The following is a 13,268-nucleotide window of genomic DNA, read 5'->3' on the forward strand; positions in this document are numbered from 1 at the left end:
TTAAAGCAGTGCGCTGTGGATGGCATGGGCTGCCTCTTCGACGCTGGCGTCTGTGAGCAGACCGTGTCCTCACTTCACATCATTCTCCGTACCCGCGGCGTGCCCCCTACGTTGGTTGCTGAGTAGCCACGGAAGCTCCGGTCGGTGGAGAGGTGCACGGAACTCCGATACCCCTCCGCCTTGTCTCTGCTTTGCACACTTGGGGACCCTCCTGGAGGACCAGGGCCATGTCTTCAGCGTGCGTTTCCCACAGTCCCTGACACCATGCCTCGCTCAGGGCGCAGGTGACATTTGCTGTGGATGTCCCTCCCGTCGCATCCTCTGGCGGTGGGAATTCTCCCCACTGCTGCCGCGCACTTGCCAATGGAGCGGGGACATCTAAATTCGTTGGTTGGCCCTAACCGGTTTGGCTCAGTGGATAGAGCGTCGGCCTGCGGACTGAAGGGTCCCAGGTTCGATTCTGGTCAAGGGCATGTACCTTGGTTGCAGACACATCCCCAGTAGGGAGTGTGCAGGAGGCAGCTGATCGATGTTTCTCTCTCATCGATGTTTCTGACTTTCTATCCCTCTCCCTTCCTCTCTGTAAAAAATCAATAAAATATATTTAAAAAAATAAATAAATAAATAAATTCGTTGCTTGGCAAGCTGAGAGCACTGGGTCACGTACAGCAAAGGGCCTTTTAGAGGAAGTAGTGAGCGCTTTCCTCCTCGGTTTGTCTTTGCTCGTGGATCCTGTCTGTGTCTGAGACTATAATTTTTTCAGGAACATTCCATGGGTAAATGAAGCTCCCTGATAAATGCCAAAGGGGAAAAAAAAACACAAAACCCAAACAACTTAAACTGTCTTAAACTTGTGGGACTTACTTTGATCGTCATTAGCAGGTTTTTAGGGCACAAACAAAAACAAATGCTGGGAATGGCATATGATAAGGTAAGAGGGTGCATTAGCCACCTGTGACCTCACACGCTGACCCTTCATTTTCGTAACAGTGCCATTCTGGCTGTTGCTCCAAACTTGATGTGGTTGCCTTGGGTACATATGAATGTGTGTGTGTGTGTGTCTTGTCCTTATATCCTCTATATTTTCTATTGTTTATTTTTCTTCTATTTTTCCCATATATTTTCTTATATTTTCATTATCATTTATATTTCAATTTGTTTTGTAATCTTTTAAGATGCTGAGCCTAATTTTTGCTTTATAAAATTTCCCTGTTTATCCGATTAGCCTTCTTTTGTAAGATTTTTTAGAAAAAAATCTAAACAATTGGTTATTATGCAGGGAAAGAAATATCACCAGTTTCCCTTTAGATAATTTGCATAATGACAGCCTTCCACTTCACCACATTCCTTTTCTCCAGGACTACAAAGGACAGTCTTTCAAAGGCACGAGTCTCCATTGTTCTCTGAATTCCTATTAGCAAAAGTATTTCCATTCTTTTCCCTGCCTGATGCAAGGAGGCTGCTGTGTAGGACAGCCCTGGCGTGTCTGGAGCGTCCTGAGGCTGCGCTGTGGGTCATTCTATGCGTGGCCAGCCGCTGCCCAGAGGTTCTGTCCCCTTAGCATTCCTGCCGCAGTGTGAGCTGTCCTGGGCGGGGCACCGGCTCGCCTGGTGCCTGCAACATACGGACAACGGGATGTTTTCGGGGCTGAGTAACCAAAGCCTCAATGATGGGCTTGACCAACGACCTGTAAGTCACATAACAAGCATTTCAAAGGCCAGCTGGCTGGTGGCTGGTCAGTCCCTTGGCTGGTCAACACCGTGGCTGGTCAGCACCATGGCTGGTCAGCACCATGGCTGGTCAGTGCCGTGGCTGGTCAGTCCTGTGACTGGTCAGCGCCGTGGCTGGTCAGTGCTGTGGCTCGTCACCTCCGTGGCTGGTTAGCACTGTGGTTGGTCAGTGCTGTGGCTGGTCAGTCCTGTGGCTGGTCAGCACCATGGCTGGTCAGTCCTGTGGCTCATCATCTTCGTGGCTGGTCGGCACCGTGGCTGGTCAGTGCTGTGGCTGGTCAGTCTTGTGGCTGGTCAGCACTGTGGCTGGTCAGTCCTGTGGCTCATCATCTCTGTGGCTGGTCGGCACTGTGGTAGGTCAGCGCCGTGGCTGGTCAGTCCTGTGGCTTGTCATCTCTGTGGCTGGTCAGTCCTGTGGCTGGTCAGCACCGTGGCTGGTCAGTCCTGTGGCTTGTCATCTCTGTGGCTCATCAGTGCCGTGGCTGGTCAGTGCTGTGGCTGGTCAGTGCCGTGGCTGGTCAGTGCCGTGGTTGGTCAGTCCTGTGGCTCGTCAGTGCCATGGATCCACAGATCTTTTGTGTCCAGGTCCTGCCACCTCTCCTCATGTCCCAGCCTCAGGGCTCACTGTGTGCCTCCAGCGGCCCAGGCCTCACCTCCATGCAAGTCTGAGCAAACACAGGAGGCCTTCCCAGTATGCACTGTGACTTTTCTCCGCTCAGAGACCTCGGCCATGCCCCCTGCTCCCTCTGAGCCTGTGGCTGCGAAGCGAATGGTTCCCCATCCGTCTGCATGTTCACATCCCCTGGGGATCCTGCAAAAATCCAAAGCCCAGGCCACACCCAGAGCCATGGACTCAGACTCCTGGAGGGGGTTTGGGGGGGGGGGGCAGTCACAGCCTCAGCACTTATGGAAGCCCCCAGGGGCCCTGTGTGGGCAGGTTTGGGGCCAGGTTGGCCCTGACCAGGACTCCCTGCCTTGGCTGCAGGAGGTCCCTCTCCCACAGCCATTGACCAGGTGGAGGACATGAGCGCCCACAGGTCAGGGGCCTGCCAGCAGGGACCCCAGAGAGGAGGGCGGGGTGGGTGGGAGCCACCAGGTCACTGTGGACACTGGCCCTGGAGTAAGTGCGTCTTGTTTAGAGTCTGCCCTCCCTACCCGGTCCCATAACCTTGGTCATGTTTTTAAATTCATATTTCTCCACCTGCAGAGTGACAATAGCCGCACCAAGTGGTCAGCCCTGCTAGACAAGCCAACGGAAAAGAGCCCTCAGAGTTCCTGCCCTTGGCCCGCAGCGGGAGGCAGGGCCCTGAGCCTGGGCGGCTCCGGGGCACACAGGTCAGGGGAGAGGTGGCGCTGCCAGGCACTGAGGTCCTTACTGCAGTGCCCAGAGGGGGTAGCGGGAACAGGCCAGCTCCCTGCCTCGGGCCCGGGATGCACCGTGGGGCCAGCACCCGCACCCGCCCATGCTTAGCCGCTTCCATGAGGCTCCTGGTGGGCCCAGCGTCAGTATTTTTACGAAGATCCCGGTGACGGTGACTGAAGGGCGGGTGGGCCTGAAGGCCCTGGGGCTAGAGTCACCATTTGGTCACAGGCAGGTCTCACTCAGAGGACTAGCAGATCCTGGGAACATGTAAGAATCTGGAACTATCAGCATGGCCTCCAGTCTCCGTGCACCCAGGAGTCAGGGCTGGGCTCTGGACTGTCCGGGCTCTCCTGGTCTCCAAGGACCTGTCACATGAGGTCCTGAGTGAGGGGCACATGCTGGCCTGATTGAACAGGTGACCCGCCTGCTGGGGACACATCTGAGTGACCCCCAGGGCTGGCTGGGGCAGAGCGGGGCGTAGTTCTGGGGCCCACAGCAGGGGGGTCACAGTGGGCCGGTCCCCACAGCGGGATGGTCCTCGCAGCCCCACGCCTTTTCAGAGCCGCATTTCTGAGATGGAACTGGTTTCTCATGGGGAATGTTTACACGCTCCCTCTCCCTGACATTGAAACGGTTCCAGAAAAATAATGCGATCCCTGGAGCAAAGGTGGCGTTTGAGGTTCTAGAACAGGGGTGGGCAAACTTTTTGACTCGAGGGCCACAATGGGTTCTTAAACTGGACTGGAGGGCCGGAACAAAAGCATGGATGGAGTGTTTGTGTGAACTAATATAAATTCAAAGTAAACATCATTACATAAAAGGGTACGGTCTTTTTTTTTTTATTTCAATAGTTTTATTCATTTCAAACATTTTAACAAGAAGAATGTAAACACTGATTATTATAATTTGAAACTTCAAAAAATGGAGGAATCATAGCACAATAACATACCTTATATTGAAGATGGCAAAGGCAAAATAAAATTGCCTAACAAAGGAAAGGTACAAAAGCCTTTCAAATTAAACTTAAATATAATAAAATAATTTAAAACTAAAACAAATAGAAAAGAACAAAATGTGTAAACAGTAAATTAAACTTTTTCTTTAGTGCAACTTCCAAATTATGCCCGGGACGTAGATGTAGATGGCAATGTAGATTGGGTTGAAAGGTTTTTGGTCTTTAAAACATCAACTTCAGTGGGAACAGTGTTGTTGGTCTCCTTTTTAGCTAATGCTCTGATACTGTGCTCTCCAGGGGCGTGTCTCCCTACATCACCACGATAACGTGTCTATGCATTCCCAGGGTGATGTCGCAGGACGCGTCCACGGGCATTACAAGGAGCCTCTGGAAGATTGAGAGGTTGTTCCTTCTACTGAATGGGCAGATATAAATCCGCCCACTCAGAAGAAGGAGCTGCGGCCGTGTTTCCCGATGTTGCCATGTTAACACTGCTGCTGGTGAAGGAGCGGAGGGGAGAGCAAGAGAACCCTCCGCTCTTTCGGCTCCGCGGGCCGGATAGAACAGCCGAACGGGCCGGATCCGGCCCGCGGGCCGTAGTTTGCCCACGGCTGTTCTAGAATAACATGAACGCATTGGTTAACTTCCTTCTAGCTTTTTGGAAGGAAAATGTCAGACCCACAAAGCAGAGAGACGGGTAACGATCCCCCAGGCGGCCTCACCAGGGTCAACACGAATTCATCCTTTTCCCACTTGGACCCTCCCGCTGCCCCACTGCAAAGCTTGGCATTTTCACGTAGCATCTTGAAGGGACATTTAACTCGAGGTTCAGATGTGACTCTGCTGGTAGCCATGCTTTCTAGAAGGTGTGTGACAGAATTTGTCCACCTGGTCACGTTTGGATCCTGGACACTGGAGTCACTTTTATTCGAGATGAGCGCTCTCCAACGTGTGGCTGGTGGGACATCCCAGCCACAAGCTTTGTTTCTGGTCTGAGCCAGTCCCTGCCCAAGAGGAGGTGTTTAGGGCTTCGTAGCATTTTGTCACGGCTGCACATGGGAGGGCATGGCCATTTTTTTGGTCTTTCACTTGTATTCTGTTTTACAAAGTCAGCAACATGTTGGGCAACACACGGTCTTTCACGACAGGTGGCCTACGAAGCTCTCTGTACCAGCGATCGCCAACCTCTCGGACCTCACGGACCACCATGGACCACCGGTTGGCGACCGCTGCTCTGTACGGCTCTGAGACCTGGCCCTCGGGACAGTTGGCAATATCTGGGGAAATTTTGAGTCATCACAACTCAGGGGGAAGTGGGGTGACTTCTCTGGGTGCACAGAGCAGCTCCCCAAACAAAGCATGTGCTGGCCCTGAATCAGGGGGCGAGTGGGGGGCTGGAGCTGAGAACCCGCCTGGCCACAGTGGATGCTCGCTGCTGTGCCTCGTCTAAGGCGGTTCCCCACAGCTTGCCGGGCGAGGGCTGGCGAGTCCAGGGCTGTATGCACGAGCTCTCCTTGTATCCGAGGCTCTGTGCTCCCCGTGGGAAGGTAGACATTCTGCAGATGGAAACCTGGAGGATGAAATAAGCGACTTTGCCCCAATCCTTGAAAAACGTAACGCAGCCCTGCATCACAAGCTGCCGCGGGAGACTCGGCCGCTGCTGTGCTGCGCGGAAAATACGGAGCCAGGAATTTATGAAATTCTGTTTATTCAGACATTTATATTGAGGACATTCATACCAAATCTATGCTTCATGAGGTTTTTTGAAGGTTTTCTTTTAAATTTGGAAAGCCATCATTTTTGTGAACTCTAAGGGGGTATATAGTTCAAGCTGTATAATATTTTCAGCTAGAAAAAGTAATCCAATGAAATTAATTTGGAATAGCAGTTAACTGTTATATCCTAACACACGTGTGTGTGTGTGTGTGTGTGTGTGTGTGTGTGTGAGAGAGAGATTTGTTTCTACACCTGGTTTCTCCTCAGGGAGTGTCTTCTCTCACATGGTATTTGATGCCACGTGGCTCACATGGATGAGGTTAGATAATTCACAGTGGAACCCCGGCCCTGGCACGGCTCTGAGTGAGGCAGACATGGGAAGGCCTGTGGTCAAGTGGAACCACGGAAGATCTAACAGCAGGGGGGCCTAGGTTTCCTCACAAATTGAACCTTCGTTTGTTTTTTAAATCCTCACCCAAGGGCATTTTCCCACTGCTTTTAGAAGGAGTGGAAGGGAGGGGGACGGGAGAGAGAGAAACATCGATGGGAGAGAGACACATCAACTGACTGCCTCCCTTATGCACCCAACCAGGATCAGACCCCCAACGCAGGTATGTGCCCTGAGTGGGTATCAAACCTGGTGTATGGGATGACCCTCCAACCAAGTGAAGCGCATGGCTAGGCTGAGCCTTCTTTTAAGGAAACGGTGCTGATATCGTCAGCAAGCCGCAGGCTCTGCGTCCTCCCTGCGCTCACTGTACCGTTTTCTTTCACCGCTTCCTGCTTTCCCTTTCTCACTCCGCTGGGCTCCGCCCTCACCCTCAGGATTCCTTCAGCATCAGTCTGCACTTCCTGACCCCACTGACTTGACCTCTGACTACAAGGGGAAAACTTGTTTGTTAGGTTTTCTGTTTCTTTGATTGTGGCCTGACATGAAAGCGACCCCAGGGGATGTCAGGATCGTGCTGGCATAGGGACAGGCTCCTCCCCTCAGTGTCTGTGCCCTGGAGGGCGCACCCCTTCCCCTCCTGGCGGGCCGTCCTCAGCTGGATGAAGAGGCAGTCTCCCTCCGATGAGCCATTTCAAAGACCTTCAGCGTGGTGCTCCCTCCAAGACTGAACAAAGCGTGCCTGGGTCTACAGAACCTTCTCAACTGATGCTGCGATTCATGAATTCCGTGTATGTTGGCGCAGTGCAGTTCTTCCACATGCATGGGTGTTAGCAGCACAAAGATAGGACTTCTTATCAGCTCCATCACCGGGCGCAGGCACAGACCCTAAAGCCCGCCTTCCGAGGAGACCGGCCGCCTCTGTCCAGGCCACGCCGGCTGATTAGATGTGATTGATTCTGGCTTCACTCCATTACACGGCGTATCTGACAAATAGATTGCCTCCCAGTGGTCACGGTTCCCCAGGTGTGATGACAAAGGACACGCTGTTTGTCAGTTACTGTGCAATTCAGAAACAGAATTAATCAAGAGCCTAGTCCCTCTGTGTCTGGTTCAGTCCAGCTAATGAGCCGGTCACACGTGTCATTTGTCCTGCGTGTACCACTCAGAAACAGTTGTAAACAGTGTCCGTCATACGCATCCATCAGACTTGGTGCCGGATTGCAGGCTTTGTAATGGTGGGAAAGCTGAGGGAAGAGGACCCTGGGGCCAGGTCAGTCTCAGCTTCAGGGTGGAGATGGCATAGAGGTGCGGTGTGTTAGGGGAGGTGAGGTGTGTTAGGTGAGGCGTGTTAGGGGAGGTGTGTTAGGGGAGGTGAGGTGTGTTAGGTGAGGCGTGTTAGGGGAGGTGTTTTAGGGGAGGTATGTTAGGGGAGGTGTGTTCGGGGAAGGGAGGTGTGTTAGGGGAGGTGTGGTGTGTTAGGGGAGGTGAAGTGTGTTAGGGGAGGTGTGTTAGGAGAGCTGTGTTAGGGGAGGTGTGTTAAGGGAGATGTGGTGTGTTAGGGGAGGTGTGTTAGGGGAGGTGTGGTGTGTTAGGGGAGGTGTGGTGTGTTAGGGGAGGTGTGGTGTGTTAGGGGAGGGGAGTTGTCTTAGGGGAGGGGAGGTGTGTTAGGGAAGGTGTGTTAGGGGAGGTGTGTTAGGCGAGGTGTGGTGTGTTAGGGGAGGGGAGTTGTGTTAGGGGAGGGGAGTTGTGTTAGGGGAGGGGAGGTGTGTTAGGGGAGGTGTGGTGTGTTAGGGGAGGTGTGTTAGGGGAGGTTTGTAAGGGGAGGAGTGTTAAGGGAGGTGTGTTAGGGGAGGTTTGTTAGGGGAGGTGTGTTAGGGGAGGAGTGTTAGGGGAGGAGTGTAAGGGGAGGTGTGTTAGGGGAGGTGTGTTAGGGGAGGAGTGTAAGGGGAGGTGTGTTAGGGGAGGAGTGTTAGGGGAGGTGTGTTAGGGGAGGTGTGTTAGGGGAGGAATGTTAGGGGAGGAATGTTAGGGGAGGTGTGTTAGGGGAGGAGTGTAAGGGGAGGTGTGTTAGGGGAGGAGTGTTAGGGGAGGTGTGTTAGGGGAGGTATGTTAGGGGAGGAATGTTAGGGGAGGTGTGTTAGGGGAGGAGTGTAAGGGGAGGTGTGTTAGGGGAGGAGTGTAAGGGGAGGTGTGTTAGGGGAGGAGTGTTAGGGGAGGTGTGTTAGGGGAGGAGTGTAAGGGGAGGTATGTTAGGGGAGGTATGTTAGGGGAGGTGTGTTAGGGGAGGTGTGTTAGGGGAGGTGTGTTAGGGGAGGAGTGTAAGGGGAGGTGTGTTAGGGGAGGTATGTTAGGGGAGGAGTGTTAGGGGAGGTGTGTTAGGGGAGGAGTGTAAGGGGAGGTGTGTTAGGGGAGGTGTGTTAGGGGAGGAGTGTTAGGGGAGGTGTGTTAGGGGAGGAGTGTTAGGGGAGGAGTGTAAGGGGAGGTGTGTTAGGGGAGGTGTGTTAGGAGAGGTGTTTTAGGGGAAGAGTGTTAGGGGAGGAGTGTTAGGGGAGGTGTGTTAGGGGAAGAGTGTTTGGGGAGGAGTGTTAGGGGAGGAGTGTTAGGGGAGGTATGTTAGGGGAGGTGTGTTAGGGGAAGAGTGTTTGGGGAGGAGTGTTAGGGGAGGTGTGTTAGGGGAGGTGTGTTAGGGGAAGAGTGTTAGGGGAGGTGTGTTAGGGGAGGAGTGTTAGGGGAGGAGTGTTAGGGGAAGAGTGTTAGGGGAGGAGTGTTAGGGGAGGAGTGTTAGGGGAGGTGTGTTAGGGGAGGTGTGTTAGGGGAGGTGTGTTAGGGGAGGTGAGTTAGGGGAGGTGTGTTAGGGGAGGTGTGTTAGGGGAGGTGTGTTAGGGGAGGTGTGTTAGGGGAAGAGTGTTAGGGGAGGTGTGTTAGGGGAGGTGTGTTAGGGGAAGAGTGTTAGGGGAGGAGTGTTAGGGGAGGAGTGTTAGGGGAGGTGTGTTAGGGGAGGTGTGTTAGGGGAGGAGTGTTAGGGGAGGTGTGTTAGGGGAGGTGTGTTAGGGGAAGAGTGTTAGGGGAGGTGTGTTAGGGGAGGAGTGTTAGGGGAGGAGTGTTAGGGGATGTGTGTTAGGGGAGGTGTGTTAGGGGAGGTGTGTTAGGGGAGGTGTGTTAGGGGAGGAGTGTTAGGGGAGGTGTGTTAGGGGAGGTGTGTTAGGGGAGGTGTGGTGTGGACGCTAGCACTGTTCTCTGCGGGCACCTGCTTTGTTCTCGGGACGGGGCCCCTTTGAGCCGGCGTGAGGCCCTTTCCCGAGCCCTGGGTTCGTCTGCCCCACACCTGCAGGAAGTAGGTCGCATCCTGTGTCCAGGAAGTTACTGATTTGTGTGTAGGGAGAACACTTACGATCCAGGCTCCTAGCAGCTGCCGGGTGTTCCCTGCAGAGCGCGTGGCAGACTGAGCACAGCGGAGTGCTGGTCCCCCGGGTGCTCCTCTCTGACTGCACGGTGCCCGGCCCGCAGCACCGTTCCTGTGCTTCAGGAGCTTCGAGCTGGGTTAAGCCATGTTAACCTTAAGCACCAAGGACGTTGCAGACGACACAGGTCACTCGGATGCTCGGAGGCCTTGTTGCGCAGGGCACCTTAGGGTGACATGGAACGCTCATCCGAGAGGGACCAGCGGGAGGCTCCCGTCGGTCAGTCAGTGTCATTGTCGCCCCAGGGGCGGGCGTGCTCAGTCGCTGTGGCTCTCTGGCAGATCCTAGAAAGGTCACAGGGGCACCCACTTCCCCGGTCCTGCCCAGAGGATGGCCCCGAGGCCACAGAAGCCAAGGCCGCTGGCTGAGCGGGGAGATGCAGGGGGAACTCAGGATGCAGCTGTGCCAGGTGCGGCTTCCTGTGACGCGCAGGCGTCAATGTGGGGCTGGGACGCCTGAGCCAGGCTTACAGCGCTGCCCAGCAGATGTGAGGGTGCCGTTTCCCCAGAAGTGACAGCCACTCTTGGGGCCCCGGGAACTTGCTGCAGCACCTCCCCCCCCACCCCTGGGGGCGCTGGCCCTGGGACTCATGGCTCTTCTCCTGCAGGAGAAGCCCTACAAGTGCTCGGACTGCAGCAAGGCCTTCAGCCAGAAGCGCGGCCTGGACGAGCACCGGAGGACACACACCGGGGAGAAGCCCTTCCAGTGCGACGTGAGTCCGCCTTCTCCTTCCTGTCCCGGTCCTTCATGTGTGCATGCCTGAGTGTGTGTGCATGTCTGTATGAGTGTATACATCTGTGTGTGTGCACGAGTGTGCTTAAGCGCATGTGTCTGTGCCTGTGTGTCTGAGTGCATGTATATGCATGAGTGGGCATGTGTGTCAATGCACCTGTGTGTGCATGAGCATGCATGTGTGTCTGAGTGCATGTGTGTGAGTGTGTATATGTCTGAGTACATGTGTATGCATGAGTGGGCATGTGTGTCTGAGAACTTGTGTGTGCATGAGTGGGCATGTGTATCTGAGAACATGTTTATGCTTGAGTGTGCATATGTATGCATGAGTGTGCCATTTATGCTTTTAGACCCCAAGGCATTTCGTTTAAGAGGTTTAATAGGAAATTGTTGATATGTCCATTCTGGTGAGAAAGGAATTGTTTTCGGTTGTTTCTTAGAGATGTTTGGATACAGCAGCTGTGGGAAGGGAGGGAGGTCAGCGTGCAGAGCACACACATGAAGTGCAGAAACTCTTGGGAACTGGAATTATTTTTTTCCCCCTTTGCGGGACGTTAACTGCCATTCACTCCAGGAGCGGTGTGGCCTGCGGTGCACGTGTCCCTGTACAGGTGGCCTGCATGCCTGCAGGTGTTTCAGAACAGGGTCACTGGTACCTTTGGGTCTCTCCTAGGTGTGCGACCTGGCTTTCAGCCTGAAGAAAATGCTGATCCGACACAAGATGACGCACAACCCCAACCGCCCGCTGGCAGAGTGCCATTTCTGCCACAAGAAGTTCACGCGGAACGACTACCTCAAGGTGCACATGGACAACATCCACGGCGAGGCCGACAGCTGATGCCGGGCCTGCGGAGGGGGGCCTGGTGGAGCCCAGCTCTCTCCCCGTTAGCGTGGCAGAGGCAGCCAGCGGCACGCACTGGCCTCACGGCCCTTTTTGCCGACTTTTACTGTCTGTAGACACACATCCCATTCTACCAAGAATGGTGCAAATGGAAAAAAGGACAACTTTGTAGCCTTACACAATACGGCTTGTGCTCTGTTCCTATAAAAGTGGAAGGAGAGTCTTGGCCATCTCTCTGATGAAGGTTATTAACATGCACACTGTTAGGCCTTTCTATTATGCTGTTTTTGCGTGTGTGTGTGCGTGCGCCGTGCACATGCTAGTTATTGCCCCTGGTTATTGCTAATGTAGCCATAAGGAAATTCAGATACTCAAGTCTCCTCACTGTGGACAAGGATGAGGGCAAGTTCCCACGTCTCCACATGATGACCCATGGCCCACGGAACTCGCTGTCACCAGGGTCTGTGAAATGGAGCCAATGTCGCTCCTATGTGACACCTCCCTACCGCAGGTCAGTTTAAAATAATGAGGTAGCTAGGAGCTAACACACCCACTGCAATGCTGTTCACTTTCAGCAATTCTTAGAAAACGTGACTCTCTTGTCACTCAGATGCAGGCACTCATGGTCGGCAATACTGTGATAAGATCTGCACAGAAGCGACCATAGCAGTGACATGTTCACCGGGCGGGGGCCTCCTGAAATGAACAACACATGAGCGGACATACCGAGCAGGGAAGCAGGAGGGTGGGGCCCACAGCGGCGGTGGGCAGTGAGGGGCGGTGTTTGATGGGGACCCAGCCCTGCCCTCCCACTCCACAGCCAGGGGCTCCTCCAGATCTGAGTCCTCAGAGCAGAGACATTCTGCTGGAAAAGGACATTTCTCAGAAGCTTGGCCATAGCGATTCTCAAACACTTTTGAGTTCCCTTCGATCTTCCTGTGATATTAGGAATCCAGAATAAAAAACAAACCTGGTGATTGTTAGGATTGACATGGCCTTTAATACTTAAGGGAAATCGAAGCCAGAGTATGTTTCTTCCTTATGGTTCCATTTCAATGAAATATTTGAGAGCAACATAGAATGCACCGCTTGTTTTGGGAGAAGATATGAGAAAATGTGGTAGTGATGTCAAGTTGCATATAGAGGAATCCAAAACCAGAAAAACTGAAAATGAAGCCTAAATTCTGAACCAGTCTATTTGGAGCCACGCCATAGAGAGGAAGTGTCATTCTGAGAAGTTATTTGGTTCCAACAATTTAGGGAGAAAGGTTACCTGAACACATAATGCTTTATAGTCAGTAATCTCATTTTAGAATTATATTCATGCTCAGTTTCAGTTTTGAAAAAAAAAGAGACTCAATATAGATATTTCAGCTCTGTAAAATACGAAATTTGGAACTCACCGGAGATAACTTCAAAAATGTAAATTCCCAGATTATCATTTAGATGTCGAAGTGTGGCTCTGCAGCATTTTGTATCTGAAATTATAGACTATTTCACAAGAATGGACTTGGTCTCGTTTCTCCCCTGTCGTTTGTTTGAAGGGCATATTTTTAGATCCTGTGTTTTCGGTCTCACACGGCTGCGCTCCATCGCCGAACATAAAGGGACAGCTGCGCGGCTGGCGGTGTGCGTTGGAGAACGTCTGCCCGTGGCTGGGGTGCTGCCTTCCCCAGCGCGTGCTTCCCGCCCCACGATGCGATGAACGTGAAGCGAGGAAGGGAGCCAGATACCGAGGTGGTGTGATCACAGCACCTCCAATCGGGGCCGCTGGGGAGGCCACCCTTGAAACCAGAGTCACCATGCTGCGGAGTCGCGTGACCGGGAAGAGGCGCGAGGCCTTACCAGGCGGAAGTGTGTGTCCTGGAGGACACGGCAGACCTGCCTGCTGCCTGTTCCAAGCTCTGAAACCAGCCAGCCCTGAAAACCAGGTGTGGTCCCCGTTCATCCAAAACACACCTATTGAGAAGCATTTCTGATCTGTTAGCACGGTGTCCTGCAGCTCTGGCAGCCCTTAGCAAAGCACAGGCATGGCCGTCCTGTAGGTCTGATGGGAGTAAGAGCATACGTGGGCATCGA

At 53.3% G+C, this 13,268-nt stretch overlaps 1 protein-coding gene across 1 annotated transcript in view; it reads left to right on the top strand.

The window, feature by feature from the left end:
- Nucleotides 1–12,690, top strand: part of PRDM5 (PR/SET domain 5) — a 125,458-nt gene extending 112,768 nt beyond the window's left edge. Inside the window, exons 15-16 of the mRNA XM_080673238.1 lie at nt 10,224–10,328; nt 11,022–12,690. Of these exons, the coding sequence (XP_080529364.1) occupies nt 10,224–10,328; nt 11,022–11,186 (270 nt within the window). The 3' untranslated portion in view covers nt 11,187–12,690. The remainder of the gene's footprint in view (nt 1–10,223; nt 10,329–11,021) is intronic.
- The last annotated feature ends 578 nt before the right edge of the window (nt 12,691–13,268 follow it).

Source organism: Plecotus auritus (assembly GCF_963455305.1).
Source record: "Plecotus auritus genome assembly, chromosome: 6".
In the NCBI taxonomy this organism is placed as follows: domain Eukaryota; kingdom Metazoa; phylum Chordata; class Mammalia; order Chiroptera; family Vespertilionidae; genus Plecotus; species Plecotus auritus.